This window comes from Ambystoma mexicanum, chromosome 7p (genome assembly GCF_040938575.1).
Source record: "Ambystoma mexicanum isolate Mex_15411 chromosome 7p, UKY_AmexF1_1, whole genome shotgun sequence".
Classification (NCBI taxonomy): Eukaryota; Metazoa; Chordata; class Amphibia; order Caudata; family Ambystomatidae; genus Ambystoma; species Ambystoma mexicanum.
Genome location: NC_090939.1, coordinates 432,662,840 through 432,688,914, shown reverse-complemented (window position 1 = coordinate 432,688,914; position 26,075 = coordinate 432,662,840). Strand labels below are relative to the sequence as shown.

The window sequence follows — 26,075 nt, the reverse complement described above, 5'->3', positions numbered from 1 at the left end:
AGCGTTACATTTCACGACCAACTTGTTGCTTGATCACACGAGATATATATATATATATATATATATATATATATATATATATATATATATATATATATATATATATATATATATATACACCCATCCCATCGACAAAATGTGAATCAAAATACATTCCCACTAAGTGCATGATGCTGTGGCATGGGGCCTTTTGCTTTGATCGTATGACAGCTGCCTGAAACATGGCCTTTGTTTCTATTTCTATGTATTTATAGAGCGCCAAAGCCCTCAGACATCCAGGCTCTGCACAGAACGAAACACAGACAGACAACAAGACTGAATCACAATATCAAGAGATCAGGGCTCTATCTCAACAAACAATCTAGTCTTCAGAGGTTTCCTGAAGGTGGAGTGGTTTCTCTCCTTCGTTAGTGATTCCGAAAGCTCATTCCAGGCCGGTTCCATTCCAGAACGACCATTTCAGAGAGCTCTCTTAAACCGATTAATCTTGAGGGTGCAGGCCTGTACAGAACACAGGTTCCTACTTGGTTTATAGTAGATTTTCAGTTGTTCCTTTAGGTATCATGGGGCAGCACCAAAGAGGCATTTATGTCCCACGGTAAGCATTTTGAAATGAACTCTAGCTACAATGGGAAGCTAGTGAAGTTCCCTGCGTGTCGTAGTAACCAAGTCTCTACATGTGATGTTAAAGATTATCCGTACTGCTTTGTTTTGGAGTTTCTGCAGTTTGTAGATACATTCCTTGCTGGCTCCCGCTAACATGGAGTTACAATAGTCGAGCCCTGGTAGAATGACAGCACGAACCAACTTTTCACGATTATCCATCGAAATCATTGTGTAAATCTGTCTCAAGTGTTGTTCAGAAAGTATGCACACCATAAGAAAGGCATCATCCTGTCCACGGTATTTACTTCTATCTGTTCTGTTGACAAGTAGACTCTATCATATAAAAACAGAAAACCACTTGCAATTGCTTCAAACTGGAAATGTCCCCTCTGGCTTTCCCTATGTACTAGGCAAACTCTGATTTCAATGCCCAGAAGGAGATATCCAGTTCCCTACCTACAACAAGTGTGTGCACTGGCCAGCTCATCTGGCATGTAACCTTCAAATATATTGACGTTTCTGATATCACAGATTCAGAAGGAGTATCTCCTTCGGTCATTTGTATTCATTTATGGAAGGAAAGCACATGTGATCAGTTTATGGTTTTCTTCCTTTATTTAGTTTTTTAGAGAATGGCAATCAGTCACTATGTACTAATGTTCACGTGCATCATTTGTGTGCCATCCAATCTGCTTGCTTGGATTGCAAACCAATCCCCCTAGAGCTGTTTTGGACTCAACCCTGCTCCTCCTGTTGTCCAACCGTTTGATTGTTTTTTTTTGTTTTGTTTTAAACAATAAAGGTTAGGCTCATATTTGATGCTTTTTATTTGTGCCGACCTCATTGCTCCTTCACCTCTTCCCCTGCTGCCACAGAGAAATATGCATGATTATGCTTCCTTTTCCTGGTGTTTTATTTTCTTCCTTTTGTTTGCTTTTGTGGGTGTCTATTTATACAAAGCGTAATAACATTTACCAACTAAACAGAATATGTAACAGAAAATGCTTGAATTGCACTGTGCTGTCACATTTCTAAAGTACACATCTAAACCCTTGTGTGCCTTGATACAGAAGAATTTATGTCCATATAGGTGGACAGTAATTCTTACCAAACAACTCAAGCAAAGTGGAATCACAGAAAATAATACTACTCTGATACAACTAGGAGCAGATGGGTCTGGGAGATGCTAAGCAGTCATCATATGGACATTTCCTTCTTGGAAGAGTAAGGGACGTTAGTCTTCCCCTGGGAAGGTGATCTCCCCCCTTTCCTGGGACAAGGGAAGGTCCTGGCATCTGGATACCGCAACCTGAAGAATAAAGGTCACGATGAAGACCAGCAATAAACTAGTTTTAATCTGGTCATGTATTGGGCAGACTCTGTAAAACCAAATTAGTGAATGCAGCCAGTAATACAATGAGAATAGACAGGGTCGGACTGGGACAAGAAATACGACCGGACACCACAAAAAAATTGGCCCACCCCTTGCCTCAAAAAAGTGGCCCAGCCCTCGCCTCACAAAAGTGGCCCACCCCTCGCAAAACGTGGCCCTCAAACCATCACTCGTGAATCGGGTCAATTCACGACTTTACAGAAAATGCTACTTATGGAGGGTTCATGTGTCTGTTACATTACAACACAACTCATAAAATAACATAACTTTGCATGCAAGAATGGATCACCATATGTATCATTAATATCTGTATGTATAGATCCATATTGTCAAATTACTGTGAATGCAAGCAGACGTCCAAGGCCAAATGATAATGTTATTGTACAGCACTTACGTTTAAGCTCTTTTTTATAGAACAAATATGCATACAATATCACCCAACCTGTGTTGCTACTCATTTATCGACCTCAGAAGGATGAAAGGCTGAGATGGCCTTGCTTGGATTCGAACCTGCAGATCATACACACACAATGCAGTGGCGAGCGCTCAACCCACTGAGCTATCATATCAGCTATAGTAAAATTATCAATTATTACGTAGTGGATACCATTAAACTGGTAACTGAGATATTGTTTGGCACGCCCTCTGCCAAACCTTTGTCAAATACCAATGTGTCCCAGCTCCCCCACTCCATCCCAGCTGGAAGGGACAGCATTTCAACAGTTCTGCGCTTACCTTCTGCTCGCACTGCACATGACGCATGCTTATCTGCTTCCGCTTGGTAACGGAGGTACAGCATTATTTGCACCAAGAGTACACATGCACTAAGGATCTGGGCAGGGATTTGAATTAATTGCCACTTGGCTCTAAACCCAGAGACCTAAATTGGCAGATCTACCCCAGACCCTGGGTATATACCTCCAGCATTGCAGATTTCGTGTCATATTATGGGTCCCAATAGTTGTCGCTGGCCATATCTTTCACGGTAAATCAGTGAAAGGTGTGATTCTGGTTTATGAACTTCTACTCTACGTGGCTAAAGGCTGTATTCAGGGAATATGGCCTGACAGGAAGTAAACATATGTCAACCATCAAGCCCAAACAAACACTATAGAAATTCTATATGATCTGCAAGGGGACAACGTAATGTGTCCATACGGTGCTGGCTAGTATCTGGGTGGCGCCTCTCTTACCTCAGCTCAGGGCCGGTTGTGTCTCTCTGTCTCTCCGCTGCCAGCAGCAGCAGGCAGGCAGTCTCAGCTTCAGGCGTGCGCCTGTGGTGGTGGAGGTGAGTGGGCTGTGGGGTAGGATGTCGGTGGGTCGCCTCTTTGCCAGCTGGCTGGCCTGGGTGGCTGGTGGAGTCAGTGCCGCTCTGTGCCCTCCTGGTGTTCTTCAGCATCCCGCTCTTCGGTGGCGCTGCACAGATGGTTGTCCTCACACACCATGGAAGAGACAGGTGTATGACACTACCCGCCCATCCCTTCTTATTTGATGTAAAGTGCTGCGGTGGAGGGAGGGATGGGTGCGTTGGTGGATGGATGAATAGGATGGGTACGAGGGAGGGATGGGAGGTACGTGGATGGATGTATTGGTGGATGAAGGATGGAACTTGAGGCTTGATGGATGGACAGAGGAACGGACAGGACAAGTGGATGGATGGATTGGATGATGTATGGACGCATGGATAGATCGAAAGACAGATGGATGAATGGATGGACGAATGGAGAGATAGAAAGATGGATAGGTGGATGAACGGACGGACGATGGATAGATAGAAAGACGGATGGATCCAGGATGAATGGATGGATAGGTGGATGGATAGAAAGATGGATAGGTGAAGGATGGATGGATGGATGGATGGATGGATGGACGGGTAAGTGAATAGATGGATAAATGGATGGATAGGTGGATGGTTGGATGGACAGCTAGGGTATGTGAATGGATGGGATGATGGAGGGATACTTTGGGTACTGTGGTTGGGGGAGTATGGATGTAAATATGATCGGGGTGTGGCAAGAGAAAGAATGGGCAGTTGATTGGACCTGGGCGGGGGTGGATTGATGGATGCTTGGATAAATCGATGGATTGATGGGTGCATGGATGGCAGGATGGGCAACAGGACAGATAGACTGGACACACATCCATTAACCCTATATTGGGAGAGCACGCTTTCATCTTTCAGGCTCAGCCTATCACATACCTGCCAGCACAGAATCCACGAGCACAGAAGGCCTTGCCACATAATTATAAGGGAAGCCTCCTCTTATATATGCCCCTGCTATACCAGTGAAGTGACAGGGGCGCCGCCCATGCCCGTGCCAGCACACCCTGGCCTGGCCGCACGTCCAATCCCGGGGCACCACGGCCTTCCGTGTTGTACCTGTTCAGAGCGTATCTGAATGCACAGTCAATCACTGCTTGAACTACCGTGCTGACAGTAAACACAATATGTGGGAAAAGGGCCAAGGGCGGAGAGCGGAGGCCGGGCCACGGGGAAGTGTTCAGACAAGTGCTTTCCGATCGCCTTGGCATCACTCATGGCATCAGTGCCCCCTCCGTGGCGGGGTCAGAGAGTTAGTGAACGGGTGTGTGAGAGTGGACGGGTGAGGTGCTCTTCACAGTACCACCAGTGCTGCCATGATGTGCTTTCTTACATACATCAGATGTCAGTCAGTGCTGTCATATAACATATAATGCCATCATGTGCCCCAGCCCAGGTAAATACATCGTCAGAAGACACTCCCATCACATGCACGGCTACTCACAGCATTTTCAAGTGAGTGCCATCATATGCCAAGTTTCTCCCGCAAGAAGTCGTATTTTCACATCATACGCCTCAGTGCCCTGACTGTTTACCATGCAGTGCTAGCACACATCAGGAATTGTCAGGCAAAAGCGTAGGTACTCCCATCGTTAGCTAGGACACTCATGATATGGCCAGGTGCTCAGGTCAAAGGGCAAGCATTCCTAGCATATACCATGCATCGCCATCATGCTGGCATGTTCGAGCATGCCATGTCAGATTGTGCCCCATTTGGCAAGTAATATGTGATACACACAGGTGCTTACATCATTCACTCAGCATTTATTTCCACCACGTGCCCAAGTGCACCATTAGACACGGCTTGCCATCATGTTCCCAGCCACTCACACCATATGCCAAAAATGCCTGGACACACACATCACTTACACATTGTGTGCCATGCTATGCCTTGTGCACATGCCGCATGAAAGGCTCTGCTGTCAAATGCACAGGTATTATCGCCATTCAACATGTTTCTGCCATGTGTCACAAATGGGAGCGCATTGCCAGCAAAATCGTATTTATTTCATTCTATTTCAAATGTTTCTTTAGCGCGAACATGGCTCATGAGAACATCACAGCATTTTACAAAACACAAATACAATTTAGTACAACAAAATGACAAAACAGCAAATCCATCAATGCATTTCGTGTGGGAAAAGGGTGGAGAGCGGAGGCCGGGGAAACGGGGAAGTGTTCGGACAAGTGCTTTCCGATCGCCTCGGCATCACATGGATCATGGCATCTGAGCCCCCTCCGTGGCGGGGTTAGAGAGTTACTGAACGGGTGTGTGAGGTGCCCTTCATGGTACCACAGGTGAGGAAGTGGAACAGATCCCTGATTAACGCCTTCATAGAAAATACGTCTCCCGAGTCCCCCGCCACCCCAGTCCCGACCCCCCTCGGCCGTCCCAGGCTCTTGGGTCCTTCCTTACCGGGGTCAGTCTGCTGCTGCTGCTGCTGGGGGCCAGGCCCAGGCTCAGGGCAGGCTGCTGGCGGTGGGTGCCGCGGCCACTACTCTAGTAGTGCTGCTGCCTGCTGGGCTGCAGGGCTGGCAGTGGCTGCCTGCAGACAGTGTCTTCGTGAGTCGACGACGGTCAGTTTTGGGCAATGGCTGGGCACTGGGCTGGCTGCTGGCTGACTCTCTGCTGCCTCCTCGACTCGTGGCCAAAAAATAATGCCAGGGTCAGGACTCAGGAGGAGGAGGCCCACTATATCAGAGAGAGTCATCAGTCATCAGTCACCCACGTGTTCACACTCTCTCCCTCCGGCTCCAAGACTGTGGCGGCACGGAGTCTGTCTCATCGCCGTCCCAGCCCCCACACAGCACAAGTTGCTTTCAACTTTGCAGGGCAACGAATTGATACTTCCTGAAAGTTGAAGGTAACTTGCTTGTGTGAACTTGGGCAGCCCCGCCCCCGGCAGCCAGGCCCCAGCCCTGCAGGCAGAGGAACCGGAGGGAGGGAGCGAGCAGCCCAGCCAACCTCTTGCTGTGTGTGCTGCAGTAGTCTGCAGACCGCCTGCCCCCCGCCAGTCTTTGTGTATTGAGTTCAACTACTCAGGGGGGTGGTGGGACGCTTGCACAGTGCCGCCGCGGCCTGGCCCTCTCATATGCATGATGCATCATGCACTATGATTATGATGCATGCATCATTGCAAATCATCAAAGCAAGGTAACAACGTGTTAGCTTGCTTTGATGAATATGCTCGCCCTGAGTCGCCTCGCTCCACCCACCTCCAGGTCAGGAGGACCAGCAGCTCCAGAGAGTGAGAGCGTGCATGAGACTGACAGCGTGTCAGTTTTCTTTGTTTCCATTCCTTTTCGGGCCCGGCACCCGAAGCGAGCTGGCTGCTCAGTCAGGCTGCGCACTAGTCTGTGATCTAAAGCTTGGGCTGCGCAGAGCCGACGTGAAACACGATTAAAAAAACACAATTAGAAAAAAAACGGCCCACCTCAGGAAAAAACTGGCCCCCAAGGTCCCAAAGGTCATCGGCCAGTGGCCGATCGACCGATAGGGCCAGTCCAGCCCTGAGAATAGACTATAACTAATCGAATAACACCATGCCTCATACAAAGTGCACATGCACAGTAGTGTTGCTAGGTCTGGAAAAGATCAGGGCTATGATAATGTCAGGACTGTCAGGATTCGGGGCTAGTCGCCTTTTGGTTGTAGTCCCTGAGCTTTTATCCGGGGCTACAACCAAAAGACCCAGAACTATACCCCCCCTCAACCACGCCCTAGCTACGCCTCTGCCATGCACATTCTTTCCCCCACAATATATATATAAATATATATATATCATAATATGTATAATAAGATCGATAAGATAGAGAAATATATTTTGCTTTTTTTAACTTTTTCAAAAAGAATCTAGGTAAGAAATTAACAATAAACGAGTAAATAAGGTATAACTTGAGATATACTGGCTCAGTGTGAAAACTAAATATATAAATATAATAATATCAAAACACAGCCACAACAAAAACACGTCATATACCCAATTGGAGGATACAATGCTTTTTGTACTCACCGTGCACAACAAGAAGGTATTCTGCACTGCTTTGACCTATCATGTTTGCTGCTTCACACCTGTATGTTCCATTGTCGGTTTTGTTAAGAAAACTGATTGTTAGTTCTTTACCGCTGACTGTCATTCTTTCTGGATCTGGAAGTTCTCCGCCATCTTTGGTCCACAATACTGGTTCTGGCCTGTTTGAGTCAAACCAAAATACAACGTCAAATACATTGACGGCAAGTTTGAAAGCAACAGATCTATACATATGTATGTCCATCTAAAGTCCTAACTCCAGTTAACAGCCGATGCGTGTGATCAAGGAGACAGACCAGGCAACGGGATCTAACCGATATATTTTGTAAGTACATACGAAGAGCCTAATCAAGACTAAAAAATAAACAAGGATTTGCAATGACAACAAGCCCTGATTTGAAAAAGGCGGCACATGGGCAACTTTATGATTCAATTCTTTTTCATAAATAAAAAAATATCTGAACAAATAACTGGCGCAGTCTTACGTCTGAGGACCTTTGATGGATTTATATTTCAGGTGGTTTATTTGGCTTGTTTACCACCATACTCAGCAGGACGCGACAGCATATTTGAAATGTGAAACTGCTAAGAATGATGGTTCTACACCTATTTCAAGTCTAATAGATCAATGTTGCCTAACCATCCAGCCCCTTAAAAGCCAATACCTAAGACTTACCTTCTATACATATATATGCCTTCAGCTAACTATCACCCCATGTACGTATCAAAAGGGCCTGCATCTGGAACAGCCTCTATCATGAGATGGGGTGCTCGCAGAAAAACAGGCTTATATTAAGCCTGTTTTTTTTTTACAATTTGATTACCATGTTACAATGTGATCCCCAATTAAGCATCCTGCATCCAAAATGAAGCCCTGGCGAAAACACAAGTGATCTCAACTAACATTTATCACATAACCTGACAACATTTGCAAATATATGGTTATTTGGTGTGTAGCCGTTTCATTGAAATGAATTACCTCATGGTAATTCACTTTGATGCATTTACTGTATGGAGAACTAGTTCATGTATGCATATGTGTGGGCAAAAGTATAATGGTGGGTGGGAAGAGTTGGGGGTGTTTAGAAGACATACAACATACAACATGAACCAAATGCATCAACGTGAACTGCCGCAAACAAAAGAAATCCACTTCCATGAAACAACGTAGAACCAGTTCTTTTCAGCATCCTATTTTCCCTTTTGGGTACATTGGATTGACAAGCACTTTTTGGGAGACATACAAAATTGGGAATGTGGGTGCAGATTGCAGCAAAGTAGTAGAGGAGAATAAAGGAAATAGCTTCCGATCGCCAAATGAAAGAGAAACGCAGCCCTGAAGGATATGCTATAGAGAACAATAAAATAACATGTGAACTGCAGGCAAGAAAGATTGTGTATGTTTGAGATTCATAGTTTAAGGTGACAGGATTATGGGGAGTTTGCATAGCACACGAAAGATGACCGATGTGTAACCGATATGTCATCATAGCGGACTATTACCTAGGCCTACCATTACCACGCTCAAAGCTTCTTCATGTAGCCCTCTCCATGCTGGGCCACTCACTGATGCACCGATTATAGACAGGTAAAGAAAACAATAGGAACATGTCCCATTGTCCATTCATTTGCACGTCCATATCTCTGGAGAACTCTCTCTCTCACTGATTGCTGATAGAGCAGAAATGCTAAACGCATGTTGGACATATTCCATAATTGTGGCATCCAAGTGTTCACTCTCCAGATGGCACATGTTCCCATTGTTCTGAACCTTGAGGAGATGTTCACGTGTGCCTAACATAGCATTAACCAGCTCTGAAATGTTATAGAGCAATTATAAATGCATCCTTGTTAGTGCCCCTCCTCAGCTTCCCTTTTGTCAAGAGTCAACTGTGGATATAGTCTCAGAGGAGAAAGAAAAAAGCATATCTACTATGATGGCAAACTGATCCTTTGTTGTCAGAAACATGTTGTGGGGATTTACACAGGACCACATTGAAGCTCAAACATCAGCAAACCACAATGGCAACACCACACCCTGGGTTGGATCCACTTGCTTTAGTTTGTCAGGCTTCAATTAAACCCATGTTGCACAGGGTCGCGTGCAGTCTCATTCCGTGTCCAAACTGACGTTCACACATCTGCAAACCACTATATCAAGAGCACATATGTGGGTTAGATACACTTCTTCCAGTTTATCAGGTTCTAAATAAACACATGTTGCATCCCTTGCAGTCTCATTCTATTTCCACCTTCACTTCTTAAACTTTGCCTTACAACGTTGGTATGTGACATGACAGATTATTTTTTTTATTTTTTATTTTGTGTTCCCGCTTTATCAAAATATCAAAACCAAAGAAATGTGTCTTTCATGGTGCCTAAAGCATTCATAACGTTCACACTAACATGTGCCACTCATTACATCACACACTCTCTTAATTGACATACATGGAAAATAGCATTTTGAAAAGAATCCCTTTCATGCACTTGGGGATTGCATTCTGCTGGACTATAAAAAACTAAAACACCACATAAACATTCAAGGGTATTTTTCTTACTGTGCCAGTGTTTGTTCATAATATGTAGTAGGTATGTGAATTTCATTTTTAATGCCATGTGCGTCTCCATGAGTAGTGCATGTCTGCGGCCAAGTTGTGTTAGCTTTATGAACCATAATTGATGAATTTGAAAAGTTTCATTTTTTAAAATGAAACCTAAACGTCCCAAGAATTATAGTGCTTTTTATTAAATTACGCTATATTTTTTAATTACACTAGGCTACATTTACCTGTACTTAAGAATGTGCTTCTGTGATTATTGAGGTTTTCAAAATGTATTTGTTAAGGCCCTCACAGTGCCACCAGGGCTTGGCTCGTTGCCCTGAACTGTGTCTACTTTGCCTGGCACATATTTTTGGGTCAGATGGTGGGCTCCTCCAAGAAAACCATTGTTCCCACTGCTATGGGCCTTTTTTGCTAAAAGGGCACTGTATCCGAGGTCTGGCCACTCCACCACTATCTCCAAAGTAACTGTGACCTCTTTGCCCATGTTCGGAGCACCTGCAATACACATATTCTGCCCGTGAATCAATACGCATTTTGACTGGAGCATGGGCTCTGGGCATGCGACAGGAACCTCCTAGAGACGCAATCTGACCAATTTTGCAGCTTATCTGTTGGGATATTTGGCTGGAGAATGACCGTTACACAAGGGCCATGCAGCTCCAAGACAAGCATTGCGTCTACTGAGCATGGTTTGAAGCCATGCATTGGGCACTTCCATTACATCCTTTATGCACACTGGGTAGCTTATACCCATTTTAGAGCTCTGATACAGTTTCATGGGCAAACACACACCCAACTCAGACCTGGCTCGAGCTTGTTGGCACCAGGCTACCGGCACTGTCCCTTGGAGGCCTGGCTCGGCACAGCTAAAGGCCCCCAGGATAGCCAAATCAATATAGAACTCTTCTTTAGTCTCAAACCAAGCCTCATACCCAGTGTTTACATTTATTATGGGCCCAGAAATTGTGTTTAGGCTCAACTGGAGTCCGAGTCCCACCTGAGGCCCACAGACCCAACCTCAGCTTGAAATTTAAGTATGCACGTGTTCCAGTCACTGGATCTGAGATCCTAACATAAAACACGGCTGTATCGTTTTTCAGTTTTTTGGGGCCACGTTCGATTCCTTTTCCACCCTCCCACACTGTTAAAGTTTGAGGCAGCAGCAGACCTCTGCAATATGCACATTTGTTTGCATATTGTCATTGCAGATTCTGCAAACACAATAAGAAAACCAGTGTGCTGATGTGGTTGATATTTCAAAATTGTTCCCAACAACGAGACCATTCACACTGGACGCAAATCCCAGTCGGCATAGCTGGACCTCAAAAATGACATTGTGGGAAAGCAAATTGGCCTGAAAATCTGGAATATCTAACCCAATTTTTGGTCATTTTTGTTATTTTTGTTTTAGAAGCATTTTCAGAAGAAGACGCATGGCATGGGAGTGGGATCAAAGTCCAGCTTCTCGACCATCTACGCACAAATCAGTTCAGCAATTTTTGGGAGATTTCATGGAAGATGTGAGCTTTGGGACTCCTTCTGTCCCCTGCATGGACATTCATTAAATATTCCCAAGGAAAACAGCATTGCTCATAAACTTTTTTTGGAAAATATGTGTGCAGGTTTGTGGAATGTTACAAAAGTTATAAACATTTGCAAATGCACACTTTCTATGAGGAGTTCAACTTAAACCTAATTACTGAGTCACTTTTTCCCAATGTTGAACTTCGTGTTATTGGAAGAAAAAAAACTTGTTTTAATGGATAAAATGAAAAAGAATCAGATCATGGAGGGTCTGCTCAAGATAGAAGCTGCTATTCGTCGCTCGTTAGTGGAGCAACACGCATTGTGACAAACTAGTGAGACCATTGGTTTGATCTGTACATTTATGAGAATGTATGTTATGTTATGTCTGTGGGGATGTTTATGCAAAATAATTCAAACATGGAATATCTCTCTTAAAAATAAGTCAGAAAATGGCATGGTAAATCATTTCTTAATGTCTCGTTTCCTGGCGCAACCTCACATACAATCCCACTCCCAGTCAGGGTCCCTGCAAGGGTCTGTTCTTGCTTCCCTCCTTCGCACATTCTCCTTCCACACAAACTCATCTCCTCCTTTAGCTTCACATATCATGCATTTGCTATCATACTTTTATATGCTTCCCTGTCACCATTCACTCATGAGCTGTTCTCTTACTTCACTCACTGCCTGTCTAGTAAATGTGACTGGATAGTCTTGCCATATATTATGCCCAACTCTTCGAAAACTTAATTAGTCTTTTTGTCTGGTATATAATGCGACAACTGGGATCTGCTTATCCTTTCCTGTGAGCTCCGTACCCTTCACCAAGGATTCACCATCTGTGGCTTCACTTTGACAGCAATGTGAAAATCCAGCACCTTATCCCTTCTACTGTAATGGCAGTCATGACAACGCCATGAACTTCTGTAAAATCGGACACAGATGCCAAATAATGTATTGCGGCCCTGGTCCCCACCACACTATATTATTGTGTCACCTTCCCTAGGGCACCAACTTCTCCTTTGATTCTCTCAAAAGGGTATGGAACTTTGCTCCCCGTTGCTATGGAATACACTGGTTTGTGCTTGCGTGGTTAATTTTACTGAGGAATGCTGCTAATGTAATGCTCCTGACAGAGCAACAGCCCACACCCTAAAGCAAAAAAAAATGTTTTTTTCCATAATATTGTTTAAAAATAATATATATCAAGGGGTTAAAGGCGGTTCTCTGTGTTATAATGCTGGGGAAGCCACCCACAATACCAGAATGATTTCAGACAACAATGAAAATGCACGCACTGCAGCCTGCCTACTTTTGTCTTACTAACATTTCCATTTAGCAAAAAATAAAACCCATCCTACATTGCATTTTCGCACTAACATCCATGCAAAGATAATTCACACATTAATGACCATTGGAGACACTGGGCTCAAATATCTACCTATGAAGATGCACACATTGAAATGGATGGTATCACACAAAATAAAATTGAACAATGTACTTATTTAAAAACTTTAATTGTTTTTATTACAGGTTTAATGCCAGAGACCAGTCTCTAGGCACATGACTGGGATTTGAAACTGTTGCTCTGCGTTGTCTTGATTTCAAGACAAAAATGTTGCCCCATGATATCCTAGAGCATGGAATTATGCTTGTCTCAATCCATCACCCCATTGAAATCAAAAGGTGACTTTTAGGATAAAGTGTAAAACAAAACAATGTACTTAAATGTGTCTGAAACCAATGACATTTGTTAGCATCAGAGAATTGTGATTGTTCTAGCAAATGGTTATAAAATTGTCTACCGAATTTCGATATAAAATGTTAGATACAACCTCTGAGAAACAATGGGTTGTCAGCTTGGGATAGAAACTGATTTCATCTTGCATTCAATAGGTAGCAAGTAAAGGCTATCTGGATTTCTGCTGCTTTTGGAATTCTGTGAATATCACTATACATACACATTCATATTTCAAATATGAAGGTACTAGATGATCTCACCATGGTAATATTCATGCAATACAGAGTAACTCTGCTGTGTAAGAATAGCATTGTTGCAAATGGGCAGTATTTTTAAATGCAAACTCCAATCAAGCTTTGCACTTCAATACACCCTTACATGCAGGAAACACGCTTTAGAAATGTTGCATGTCTCTTACTTGCACATGTGATCTGCTGTACCAGTGACTTTATTGATGATGCCTTAAGTGAAGGGCTGTGCAATGGGGGCCGCATAGATAAGGTTTTATAGCTTCCAATACCTGCTGAGTTTCAAGGGTTTTGCAGCATCAAATCAGCATCTTACATTCACTTGAACTAGTGCCTTTTTCACTGAATTTCAAAGGTTTCCTTGCATCAGATTATTTCACCTTAATGGTGCTTCAGCTAAAGTTGTTTCACTGAATTTTAAGGCTTTTTTGCACTGACCTTATTCCCTTTAACACTGACCTAAACCGTCCCTAAACTAAGTTTTTGAACTGCATTTCAAAGGTTTTGTTATGCTATATCTACCGCATCTGTAATTTTGCATTTTTTTCCTGGTAACATAAGGTAATTAATATCTGTTCTTCAAGTATGCTACATCGGGTGTATAAAGTATTTAATCTTTTTTAGTCAACACGATAAGAAGGGAATTCCAATGGTCTACTGTGACAAGGAAGCATGAGGTGGGCTGTTGGGGTACGTGTGAGGAAATGTGAGGGCATTGGTGGACCTTGAAAAGTAAGAGTGAGGTGGGGTATTGGGTGCTTGTGAAGAGGATGAGTGAGGTGGGATTAATATGGACTGTGAGGAGGATGAGGGAGGTTGTGGTAGCCAAGTGAGCATAGTAGTGGACTGTGAGGAGGAAGAGTGAGGTGGGATAGTGGGGGACTCTATGGAGAGTAAGACTGAGGTGCGGTTAATATTAACCGTGAGGAGGAAGGGTGAGGTGGGGCAGTGGGGGCTGTGATGAGGAAGATCGATGTGGTAGTGGGGGACTGTGAAGCGGAAGAGTGAATTGGAGGTAGTTGGGTACTGTGACAAGGAAGTGTGATGTGGTGGTAGTGGCATACTGTGATGAGTAAGAGTGATGTGGTGGTGGTGGGATACTGTGGATAGTAAGAGTGAGGTGGTGGCTGTAGAATATTGTGACACAGAAGAGTGAGTTGGAGGTGGTGGGGTACTGTGTGGAAATAATGAGTTGATAGTGGGGTACTGTGACAAGGAAGAGAACGATGACAGGATTGGGGATCCTGTGATAAGGAACAGTTAAATGGTAACAGTGCCGGACTCTGATGTGGAAGAGTGAGATGGTGGTAGTGGGGGACTGTGATGTGGAAGAGTAAGGTGATGGTAGTGGGGTACTGTGATGAGGAAGATTGATGTGGTGCTAGTGTAAGACTCTGACAAGGACGAGTGAAGTGTGGTAATGGGGGACTGTGATAAGGAAGAGTGAGGTGGTGGTAGTGGAGTACAGGGAAGAGGAAGATATTGGTGATGGGGCTTTGTGAAGAGGAAGAGTGACATGGTGGCAGTAAGTGTCTGTGAAGCAGAAGAGTGATTTGGCACTAGTTGGTTACTGAGATAAGGAAGAGGGAGTTGGCGGTAGTGGGCTACTGTGACCAGGAAGAGTGATGTGGTGGTTGTGTGGGACTGCGATGAGGAAGAGTAGCATGGTTGTAGTGGGGCACTTTGATGAGAAACAGTGACATGGTGGTAGAGGGAGACTGTGACAAGAAACACTGTGTTGGCGGTACTGGTGCACTGTGATGAGGAAGAATGATGTGGTGGTACTTCAGGATTGTGACGAGGATGAGTGAGGTTGTAGAAGTGGGGGGCTGATGAGGAAGAGGGACATGGTAGTAGTGGGGTACTGTGATAAAGAAGAATGACCTGGTGTTAGTAAGGTGAATGCGATGAGGAACAGTGAGGTGGTAAAAGGCAGGAACTATAATGAGGAATAGTGAATTGGTGTCAGTGGTATACTGTGATTAAGAAGAGTCATGTGGTGGCTGTGGAGTACTGTGATGAAGAAGAGTGACCTGGGGTTAGTGGAGGAACTATGATGGGGAAGAGTGCAGTGTTTGTAGTCAGGAATGTGACGACGAATAGTGAATTGGTGTTAGTGGGATATCTGATTAGGAAGAGTGATGTAGTGGTAGTGGGCAACTGTGACAAGGAAGATTGACATGGTGGTAGTGGGGAACTGTGATGAGGAAGAGTGATGTTGGTTAGTGGAGGACTGACTGTGTTGAGAAAGTGGAATGTCGGGGTAAATGTAAATAACCATTGTGTACTGGGACAAGGAAGATGGATCTGGGAGTATATAGATACAATTACTATTCAGCACTGGGACAAGCAAGAGGGATGTAGGGGTTCTGGTAAGATTACTAATTGGCAAGTACTATGAGGAAGAAGAGAGAGGTACGATAATGAAGATATGCTCCCTGCTGACATTAGAGGTGACTCGAGATCTTCACTGTTAATTCACATAAAAAGATTGTCCAAACACAACAAAGGACATAGCAAATTAGCATGGGCTTTCCTCAGCCTGTTGTTGGGTAATTTGAAAAAAATATATTTAAGCAATTACAATCCTTTTGAACACATATAACACCTCCTAAACATGAATAGCCCACTAACATCCTCACACATTTTAAGATAATTTAGATGGCAATCCTGTTTTTTTTAATATTAAAAATCAGATTGCTTCCTAAATTAATTTTAAATAATCAGCTTCTCTTAACTAGCAAAGATGATTGCCACATCACACTATGTTATCACTATGTTATCACTATGTTATCATTGTGAAGTGTTAACTATTTTTTTGCCCACTAATATTCAGATCTAGATCTCAGCAAACCACTCAGAAAAAACAACTAGTCTATTCACAAGTCCCAAACCTTCACAAATCATCTTTTTTTTTTTTTTACTGTGACCACATAGTCCCTCGCCTCAGAACTACCCTACTTACACCCCTGATATCATTTTAGGGAAGTTTCAGAAGACAAATCAAATAGAGATTTTTCATAATGATGGATTTTCATAACTTAGAAACCTTCCGGCTACCAATGCACCATGGGCGATATGACTACCGTTTTGGGTACTGGCCAGTTTTACTCAAAACTGACAAAGGATTTTGTTTAAGCGCTTTGTGCCCAACTTGTTTCTTATTTGGCACAAAACCGACAAGAAGGTTGCACTGTTCACTTGAGCAAAGCTTTTACATTTTCCCTACAGAACAAATAATGAAAAAGTTAAAAACACACCCTTTTGTGACCCTTTATATGTTCTGAACTGTAATATGCATTTGCAGGAATCTTTCCAGTTCTGGGGGTCTCAGGCCCCAATTCCCATTTGTAAAATATTGGCCTAATCTATCCTATTGCTTAAAAGTTATTAGATATAGAATGTTCACACTTCCTATGGATGATACGTTTCACCTTAACTAACATGAAAATTTTCCTTTTACATTGAAATCTGTTTCCTCAAAATGGCCCAATGGCCAATGTACAATACACTGATGCAATATAGCAACACTGTATCGTTTTCCTTATCTTATAGAACACTGTTATTCCCATAACACACATTTGATCTTGCAAAGCACTTGAACTTATATTAACTTTCAGCATACAAACAGAGCATATTTTTCATAGAGAAGGGTGACTGGTGAACTTTGTGGTTTGTCTGTACAACATTAATGACTTGTTATGTTGGTTATTTTTGGCTACAGTATCATTCTGCTCTCATGTCATGTAATAGAGAGCACCACATTCTATCAAATAATGTGTTATACCATACCTTTACAATCCTGTCACTAACCATACCACCTGCATGTACCACTTCATCCATGCAAACAAGCTCCCTATTCAAACCAGTTTGTTTGTTTTAATCCCTCCATTGTCTACTTCAAGACTACCTGGCTAAAGATATCTTCTGGGGCCAGATTACAGAAACTGTACCACCAGTGCAAATGCAAAGTTTGCACAGTATTAGAACTAGGGCAAAGTTTGCCCTATTTTGAAAAACACTGGGGCATATTAATAAAGCATTGCATCTCGACAAGTGCAGTTTGGCATATTAAAAACATCAAGGCTAAAATTGCCCTAGTGCTAAAAAGATACATTTTTGATGCATGTTTGCATCTAGGCAAAGTTGGCCCTAGTGCTAATACCATTCTGTATTAGCACTAGGGCAAGCTTTGCCCTTGTGCAAAGATGCAGTGAAAACGCATCTTCGTTGCACTAGGTTTTTTTTGACCCAGTGCTTTTAATATTCCAAACTGCACTTTTCGAGGTGAAATGGCTTTTTAATGTGTCCTATTTTTTTTTGTTTCTTTTTTTTTAAATAGGGCATACTTTGCCCTAGTGCTAATACCGTGACGGTGCAAAGTTTTTGTAATCTGGCCCCTGGTATTCATTCCCTCACAATGTACGCTCTCAAAGACTCTACAACTTAACTATCCACCCTTAAATCCTGTCCTCTCTCCCATTTTTGCTCAATCACCCTCCTGACACTGAACCTCTTGGATTAAGGGGCATTATAACAGTAACTGGCTTCAAGATTACTTCACCCTTAAAACCATCTTTCTCACAGAATGCAGCCTCTGCATTTAAGATTGGTATTATTCCTTCACTACTGATCCCCAAGCACTGTTAATACTGAAATGATATCTACATATATGTATGTAAACAACAAACATTTATTTGAAGCCTTTCTTGTGATGTTCCCATTTCCAGTTTCGAGCTCCTTATCGACTGCATGCCAGTTTAAGGTAACAACAAATGTTTGTTTGTTTTTGTTTTGTTTTATTCGTATTTGTATAGCGCACAGCAGTCCGATGACATTGTGGCACTTGTTACACTAAAATGCTTAGTTACATAGTCATGAGGCATGCATTTGTTACATAATGGGCAGTTTGAGCAAGGATCAAATACAATATATATACAAGGTTACAATATAGTTATGTTACATTTTTGTTTATATTACAATATACATGACAGGAGTACAGGAGGAAGTCGCTGTGCTAGTTGAGGAAAGTGGTCTTGAGGTTGTTGCGGAAGACAGCGATGGAAGTTTCAGCTCTAAGGGTGGCAGGGAGTGAGTTCCACAGTTCTGGTGCAATATAGGAGAAGCCTAGACCACCAGCTGTGACTCTCTTGATGCGTGGTATGTGTAGCTGGTTGGTGTACTGTGCTCTGGTGGGGTGAGTGGAAGTGGTCCTTGATATAGCTTCAGATAGGTGTGTGGGAGCAGTGTTGTTGATGCATCTGTGTGTGATGGTGAGGATTTTCAGAGTAATGCGGTCTTTGACCTGTAGCCACCGTGCTGCAAGTCTGGTATGGGATATATGGTCTCATCTAGGGATGCTCATAGCGGCTCTTAGGGCATTGTTTTGTGTGGTTTGCAGTCTGTGAATGTTCTTGGCGGAGGTGCCAGCTAAAAGAGCGTTGCAATAATCAAGTTTGGAGCCTATATTTGCTTTAGCTATGGCCATGCGGTTGGGGGCGGATAGGAAGGGTTTAATGGCATTGATGAGTTTGGTGCTGAATGCTGATGCAGAGGCTATGGCACTGACTTGTTTGTTCATCAATAGTTTTTGCGTCAATGTGAACACCTAGAGTCTTGACAGAGGATGATACAGAGATGGTTGAGTTGTCTATGTTGAAGTTGGCGTATTGGGGGCTTAGCTTCGTTATTGTGTTTTTCTGCCCAAGGATGAGAATTTCAGTATTCTCCCCATTAAGACAGAGGCCATTGATTGCCATCCATGCTTGGACAGTAGCATAGATGTTGTGAAGGGACGTGGCGTCTTGGTGATAGAGTCCAGATAGAGGTATAAGTACTTGAGTGTCGTCTGCATAGTTGGTATATGCAACACCCATGGAATAAAGTAGGTCGAAGAGGGGTTTTGTGAAGAGGTTATAGATGGTGGGGGCTGTACATGATCCTTGGGGGACACCACAGTTTATAGTGGTAGGATCTGCGTTTGCTGTGTCAGAGTAGACCTTCATGGCTCTTCCTTTGAGGAAGGATGTGATCCAGGATGCTGCTTGTTTAGAGAAATGGGCTGCATGAATGAGGTGGGTGGTAAGTGTCTGGTGATCTACCAGGTCAAAAGCTGCTGATAGATCAAGAAGGAGGAGCACTGCAGGTTTGCCTGTGTCCATGATCTGTGAGATTTGATTTTTTAGATCTAATAAGGCGGATTCTGTTCCATGCCGGACACAGAAGCCAAATTGTCTTTTGCCTAGTATGGAATTAGCTTCTATGTGTGATTGGATCTGGTTGTGAGCTGCTTTGTCCAGGATTTTCAAGAGGAACGGGACTGTCGTTATCGGTCTGTAGTTGTTGGGTTGCGCTGGGTCAAGTGTGGCCTTTTTTAGAAGTGGCCGCACCCAAGCTTCCTTGAGACTGTTTGGGACAGTTCCTGTTTGGAATGATGCGTTAATGAAGGCAGTAATCAGGAGTGCTAAGTCATTAGCGCATGCCTTGATGATTTTGGGAAGGCAGATGTCTGCTTTGCAGAGAGATGGTTTGAGGTTTTTGATGTATCCATTAATGATCTGGTCCACCCACCAATATGCACTTTTGTATATGATATATTTACAAATCACTTTTAATGTTCAATAAACAAGCAAAACACTCAATGTTTGATACCAGAAAGCTTACCACTTTAGTGATTACTGCACTGCTAATGCAGCCTTATTTCCTTTCTCTTGTGATCATCTTCTTTCCTACATACTTCCCAATCACTAACCATTGCATGGAGGTTGGCTCTACCTGACTTACCCAAACAGCATTTAATTTTCCAAGCAGCCTGACTAAATGGAGTATCTTCTCTGTTGCTTTTATCTAGGAAGTTATACCTTCAGAATGCAGACAGCAAGGTCCAAATGGCCACCTTGGCAATGACCTCCAATGGAAAGCTGCCAAAGCTACTTCAATGCATACCACTGGACACAACCCACCGATCAATGGAAGCCTCAGAGACTTAGCAACCTCTCCTAAAATCCATGAGGGTAACAAAACGTATTGTTGATAGCCTGTTGTTTTTTGTTCTGTCTAGATAAAATGTTGGAGCTCTACAGACGTGATTTGGGAAATGGTTGTAATTTATTTAAATGGTAATCGGATATGACTTTACAAAGGAATGCAGGATATGTGTGCAGCACCACCTTCTCATTATGAAATAAAGGAATTGTTCAACAGTCCCAATAGCATGCTGCAATAAGAACAACAAAAGCAGTTATTCAATCACACATTTTATTTCAATGGTTCCGATTGATTGAAATGGTTTATGAATCTAGGCTGCTAGGACCATATTAAGATCCAATTGAGCATGCTTTTGTACCTGAGTTGATACATACTCCAATAGCTGATAGATACGTTCTACATAACTGCAAGCCTGTTGAAGCCAGTCTGGAAACAAAGGAAAGGACATACATTAGATAGCATGTCATTGCATTCTTCCCTTTTTTGAGTACTCAAGATCAGAATCGTGTCCACTTGGGGGATCGGCACCCACTGTGGGGAAAAACCTCTTTTGTGGCAAATTCTCTACAGTAGTCTCGGAGTCCATCAAGGGTTAGGAAGCTGGCCATGCCCACAAACTCATAGAACGGCTTGCCATGAGTGTGCTTACAACAATGGGACCAAACATTTAAAAAGAGACATTATTGGCTGCAATAGGGAACTGAGTGTCAAAGGCATCCTTGACAGTGTCAACCACTTGTCACTGGGGTGAAGAGATCTCTCATCAATGAAGGTCCCAGCAAACATGAATGTGCTCCTTGAGGACTTGATGCTGTGGGCATGGATGGCATGAAATGTGTATGCAGAATGGCAAACTCTGAGATGTACTGCTTGTCATCCACCATTGCATTTTCTCCTGCATCATAGAAGCAGACCTCGATGAAGCGAGACACTGGATTTCGGAACACTGAATGCTGTGCCTGTGTGCCCAATCAATGATTTAGACTTTTTCGGTCTCTCAACACTGAACTAGTCTTTAAGTAGGATCTCAACAGATCAACACCTGCATGCAGATTTATCTGAGCAGTCAGTGGTAGATCTAGCACCTTAGCAGGGAACACAAATGGGGCCAGTTGATTTATTCCTATAGTGTGAAGCCTTGGTGGAGCTGGTGGTTCTTTGACAGGGATCCTCGGCAATAGGACTGGTGATTTAACGTCTTGTGGGGATCATTGGACAAACGCCAAATAGTTTTGTACCCAGGATAGGAAAGCTAACCAGAGTCAGTCTTTTTAAGCCCTTGACGGGGATCCTCAGAGGAGTCCGTTGATTTAGACCCTGAGAGGGCAATGCCCATCTTCCATTTTGTCTGAGCCTCCAGATAGGGGGAACTTGGCATCTTTGCCAGTACTCCTATAGTGGCAAGCACTCACCCCGGCATACATGACCCCTAGAAAGGAATCACTGACTTGGTGTGTCCTAAAAATGCAGACATTCACCTTATTGAATTTCTTATCATTGATGAACTCAAACAGGAAGGATAGAGATGATATCTTGAACAAAGCTGCTCACTGCAGCAAATGACTGCAGAGGGTCCTGACCAAATGATGCATGTCAGAATAAAGGCAGTTCCCAATAATGGTCAGGACCTAAACACTCAAGGCAAAGCACATTGGGATATGTAACCACGAACATGCATGCCACATGATGCACATGTGCTGAAAGCCCCTTTTGAGCTGAAACGGTGGAAGGGGACCTGGTGCCACACATCTGAGGCACAAAGAGAGGAGATTTAAAGAAGAAAAATGAAGGACACAAAAAAGCATGAGAGGTAAACTCCCTGGTTGCAAACAGTTCCATTCCCAGCCTACGCAGAGAAAAGAACTGGGTGTGTAAAGCTGGGGCAGCCTTGGGGAGATGGGCCAATGCTGTGCATGTTATGTTATGTTAAGCATACTTATAAAGCGTACGTACAACAGAGGCATCATGGCGCTAAAGAAACAGCAGCAGTAGTTAAAACCAAAGGGCAGAAAGGGACTGAAATAGGTGAGTCTTTAAAAAAGGTCTGAACTGAAGATGATTTTCAGTGGCCCTAAGAGAAAGCAGTAGAATGTTTCACATTTCGGATGCTGCAAAAGAGAAAGAGTGGCAACCAATCCTAGTTAGATGAAAACAAGGAACCAGAATCAGCCATGTATCCTGGGAGCACAATGGATGCACTGAGAGGTAAGATGGAAATTTGTCCTGCTGATATTCTGAGTCCTGACCATAAAAAGCCTGATGGACCATACAAAGTGACTTAAAGGAGATCAGCCAGTGTAAAGAACAAAGCGTAGGTGAAATATGAGAACCATAAGGAACGTTGGCAACCACAAATGCAGCCAAAGACAATGTGTAAGAAACATAGGTTGTGCAAGAAAAAGAGAATTGCAATGGTCGATGACACTCAGAACAATAGAGGAAATGACTGGAGAATGAAGATGGGGAGAAAGAAAAGGAAGAACCTTTTGAAGGACTATTATCTGAAAATGCTCAGTCTGGCAGATAGAATTAACTTGTGCCTCAGTAGACAAGGAGTCAGAGATTTTAAAACCGAGATTTTCCACCACAGACACTGGATTAGGGAAAGGACCAAGATTCGACAGCCAAAAAAAAAGGAATTCAGAAAGAGAAAAGATAGGGAACAGGAGGAGGGGCCAACCCCCAGAACATCAGTCTTGTCCCCATTCAATGTAAGCTAGTTGCCACTCATCCAACATCCACAACTCCTAAACTGAGACACCATGGGCCTCATTACGAGTCAGGCGTTAAGGGGCTAACGGCGCCGTAAACGGCGCCGACCCTTAACGCCTGATTCTGAGGTCCCTTAGCGCCATGGTGAGTTTAACGCCTGCTTTTTGCAGGCGTTAAAATCCATGGCGCTAAGGGACCATGGTGCTAATTACGCCACCGTAATTTACGGTGGCATAATTAGCGCCTTCCCCACTCCCATTATGCCCTATGGGGCAAAAATGGGAATGGGGAAGGGTAAAATGGGAAATGGGGATTTACCGCCCCACTCACCTTGGAATGGGGTGGTAAATCCGCCAACCACCATGGCGTAAACGCAGTTTACGCCATGGCAGTAAAGGTACGACCCAGGCGGTAACTTACCGCCTGAGTCGTAATGAGGCCCCATGTGTGGTTGAGAAAGATCAAGCCAGGTGATGATGTGGATGTCGTATACCTAGCATTAGCAGTGGAGGACATAGGAGTGGATGAGTTGGACAAGAGGCTGGATGTAAACATTGAATAACATAGGGGACAAGGCTGAGCCCTGGGGGACCCCAACAAAAAGATCATGAAAAGAAGAATGAAATGAAGAGAGAGCAAGAACCTGGCACCTATCAGCCAAAAAAGAGGTGAACCAGGACAAAACTTGGCCAGAGAGTCAAGCAAAGGACAGGTGGCTGAGCAAGAGGGAACTGATGACCGTATTAAAGGACGCTGACAGATATAAAAGAATCAGAGCACCAACTCCCCCCTGTTCAAGCAGCTGGGTGAGACCGTCCATTGCTAAAACCAGCAAACTCTCCATGCCACGGCCAGGCTGAAGTCCTGACTGAAAGGGGACAAAGAAATTAGAATTTTCAGGAAAAGACCTAAGGAGAGGGGCGATTAACAATTCTAACAGTTTCATAAAGGAGAGAAGAAAAGAAAGGGTGGAAATTAGCATTAGCATCTGGCAGGTGGCTAGGAATGCGGGCTTGAATGGCAGGTGGCCCGCTGCCATCTTCCCCAACCCCCTCCCAATCCCTTTTTTATATTCTTCACCCCCCGGCCCCCAAACATACTTTATTGTGGCTGAGGAGGCCATTTCCACTGCAGCCGCAGCTTCCTCTCTGCTCAGAATGGCGCCATGGAAATGGAAGATGGGTTTTGTATGCCCCGCCTTCTCTTTCCATGATGGCCATGTTGGTAAAGGTTTTTCTTTCCTACAATGGGGTGCTGCATGCTTGTCGTTGTAGGAATGAAAAAACCTTTTTTTATTTTAAGCACCCTGGGTTACCACTTTGGTAACCTGGGGTGCTAATGGCCTTAAAACCCGATCCGGACCTGCACTTTCTGTGTAATAACAAGTGGGAATTTGTCCTCAAAAAATATATTGGTGGTCCCCCCTTTGTTATCTTTCAATGGGATGAACTCCACCTTCCACATTTACCTGAGAGACCATGAAAACAAGGAATGTTGCCGGCTTCTCATGTACCCTGATTGAAAACTATATGATTCCTTTGATGCACTATAGGACTGTAGGTGGTCTCTGGGTAGGGAACATGATGTGAACCTCATTCTGCTGGAGCTAACCCATCTGAGTCACCTTATGGAGCTCATGGTTTTCACCTCTATCTGTGATACATGCCTGTGACCACAAGATTTCAAGGATAGATACATTCTTTGTGTGCCGCATGATACTTCATATCTGGCACTGTATTTTTTATTTAAGTTCAGCAAGTTCCCATAAACAAAGCCATGGCTAGCTCTGTACATTCTTGTGCAGCATCTGCCCATACTGAGATGCGTCATTCTGGAGTCTGCAGAGGACAGGGCCTTTCAGCTTTCCACTTTCCTTCCACTCCACCCCATCACCCCTGCCATGATAGTTGATCTCTAGTAGAGGACCTGCCCCCCACAGACCTACATGTATGATAGCTCATGTTCCTGGTGCACCATCGGTTTGAATAGAGAAAGTACACAATAAAATATAGAGTCCATCTTCCCTGTTTCAATTTCAGACTTGTCACCTGGGTTCAAAGTGCTTCTCAGATGAAAATGTTATTTACCTTTTTTCCTTCTACCTATGATGAACATGTGTTATTATGGAGGGTTTAACCTTGGCTTGCGTAAATCTGTACTTGAAAGGTCTAACAGCATTGAAAGAGATACAGTTTAAAAGAAATACTTGCTTACTTTTCCATTTCATTTGGAATTCTGGTCTTCTAGTCTTAGTGTCCATTAGCAATAACGTGAGACCTTAGGAACACAGCTACTTCTTGGGGTTGAAAAAACAATTGGCAGTATGTTGCTCATTGTGATCCAGTTTAACTCTCTTTGTTAGTTTAGAGCACATTATCATTGGTGCACACAAATGCGTTAAAGGTGCTAATTCAGTACCAGATAGGGGGACGCACCTACCAACTGCGTGAGTAAAGAAGATGCACGGTAGGGCAAGATACATGGGGAATATACTCTGAGCCACAGACACACTGTATAAAGGACTTCACCGTGAATGGTAGGGTGTAACAATACATTGGATGTAACCGTGGTCCAACGCATTGCTCTATGATTAGCTAAAGGAGGGGAGGGACATAAATAGCACAATCACAAATACCGTATTGGGAAATCCATCTGAGAGGGCGGGCTCTAGGACCTTTTCAATTTAAAACATGTGACCACCATGTGCAAAGGGGGGAGGAGGCTCAATTTACTCATCATATGGGAATTAAGACGACTGGAACTAGGTGAGGTAACTGCAGTGCGGTCAGCCAAACAAGCCACCCTGCACATTAGTGGTGAGAGTGGCTCTGTACCAGTGTGCCTGTCACATGACTGCCGAGGCCAATCATCTGGCGGCTTTGGGAAAGGAACACTGGGTGGAGTGGTGTTCTTTGGAGGACCAATGGCATAGGCATCTCTAGATGGGG

At 43.7% G+C, this 26,075-nt stretch overlaps 1 protein-coding gene across 2 annotated transcripts in view; it reads right to left on the bottom strand.

Annotated features, from left to right (window-relative positions):
• The window catches only part of CADM2 (cell adhesion molecule 2), a 2,048,893-nt gene that overhangs the window by 251,625 nt on the left and 1,771,193 nt on the right, over window positions 1-26,075 (bottom strand). For both annotated transcript variants that reach the window (XM_069636448.1, XM_069636450.1), the window contains exon 8: window positions 7,334-7,512. In XM_069636448.1, coding sequence (XP_069492549.1) covers window positions 7,334-7,512 — 179 coding nt within the window. The remainder of the gene's footprint in view (window positions 1-7,333; window positions 7,513-26,075) is intronic.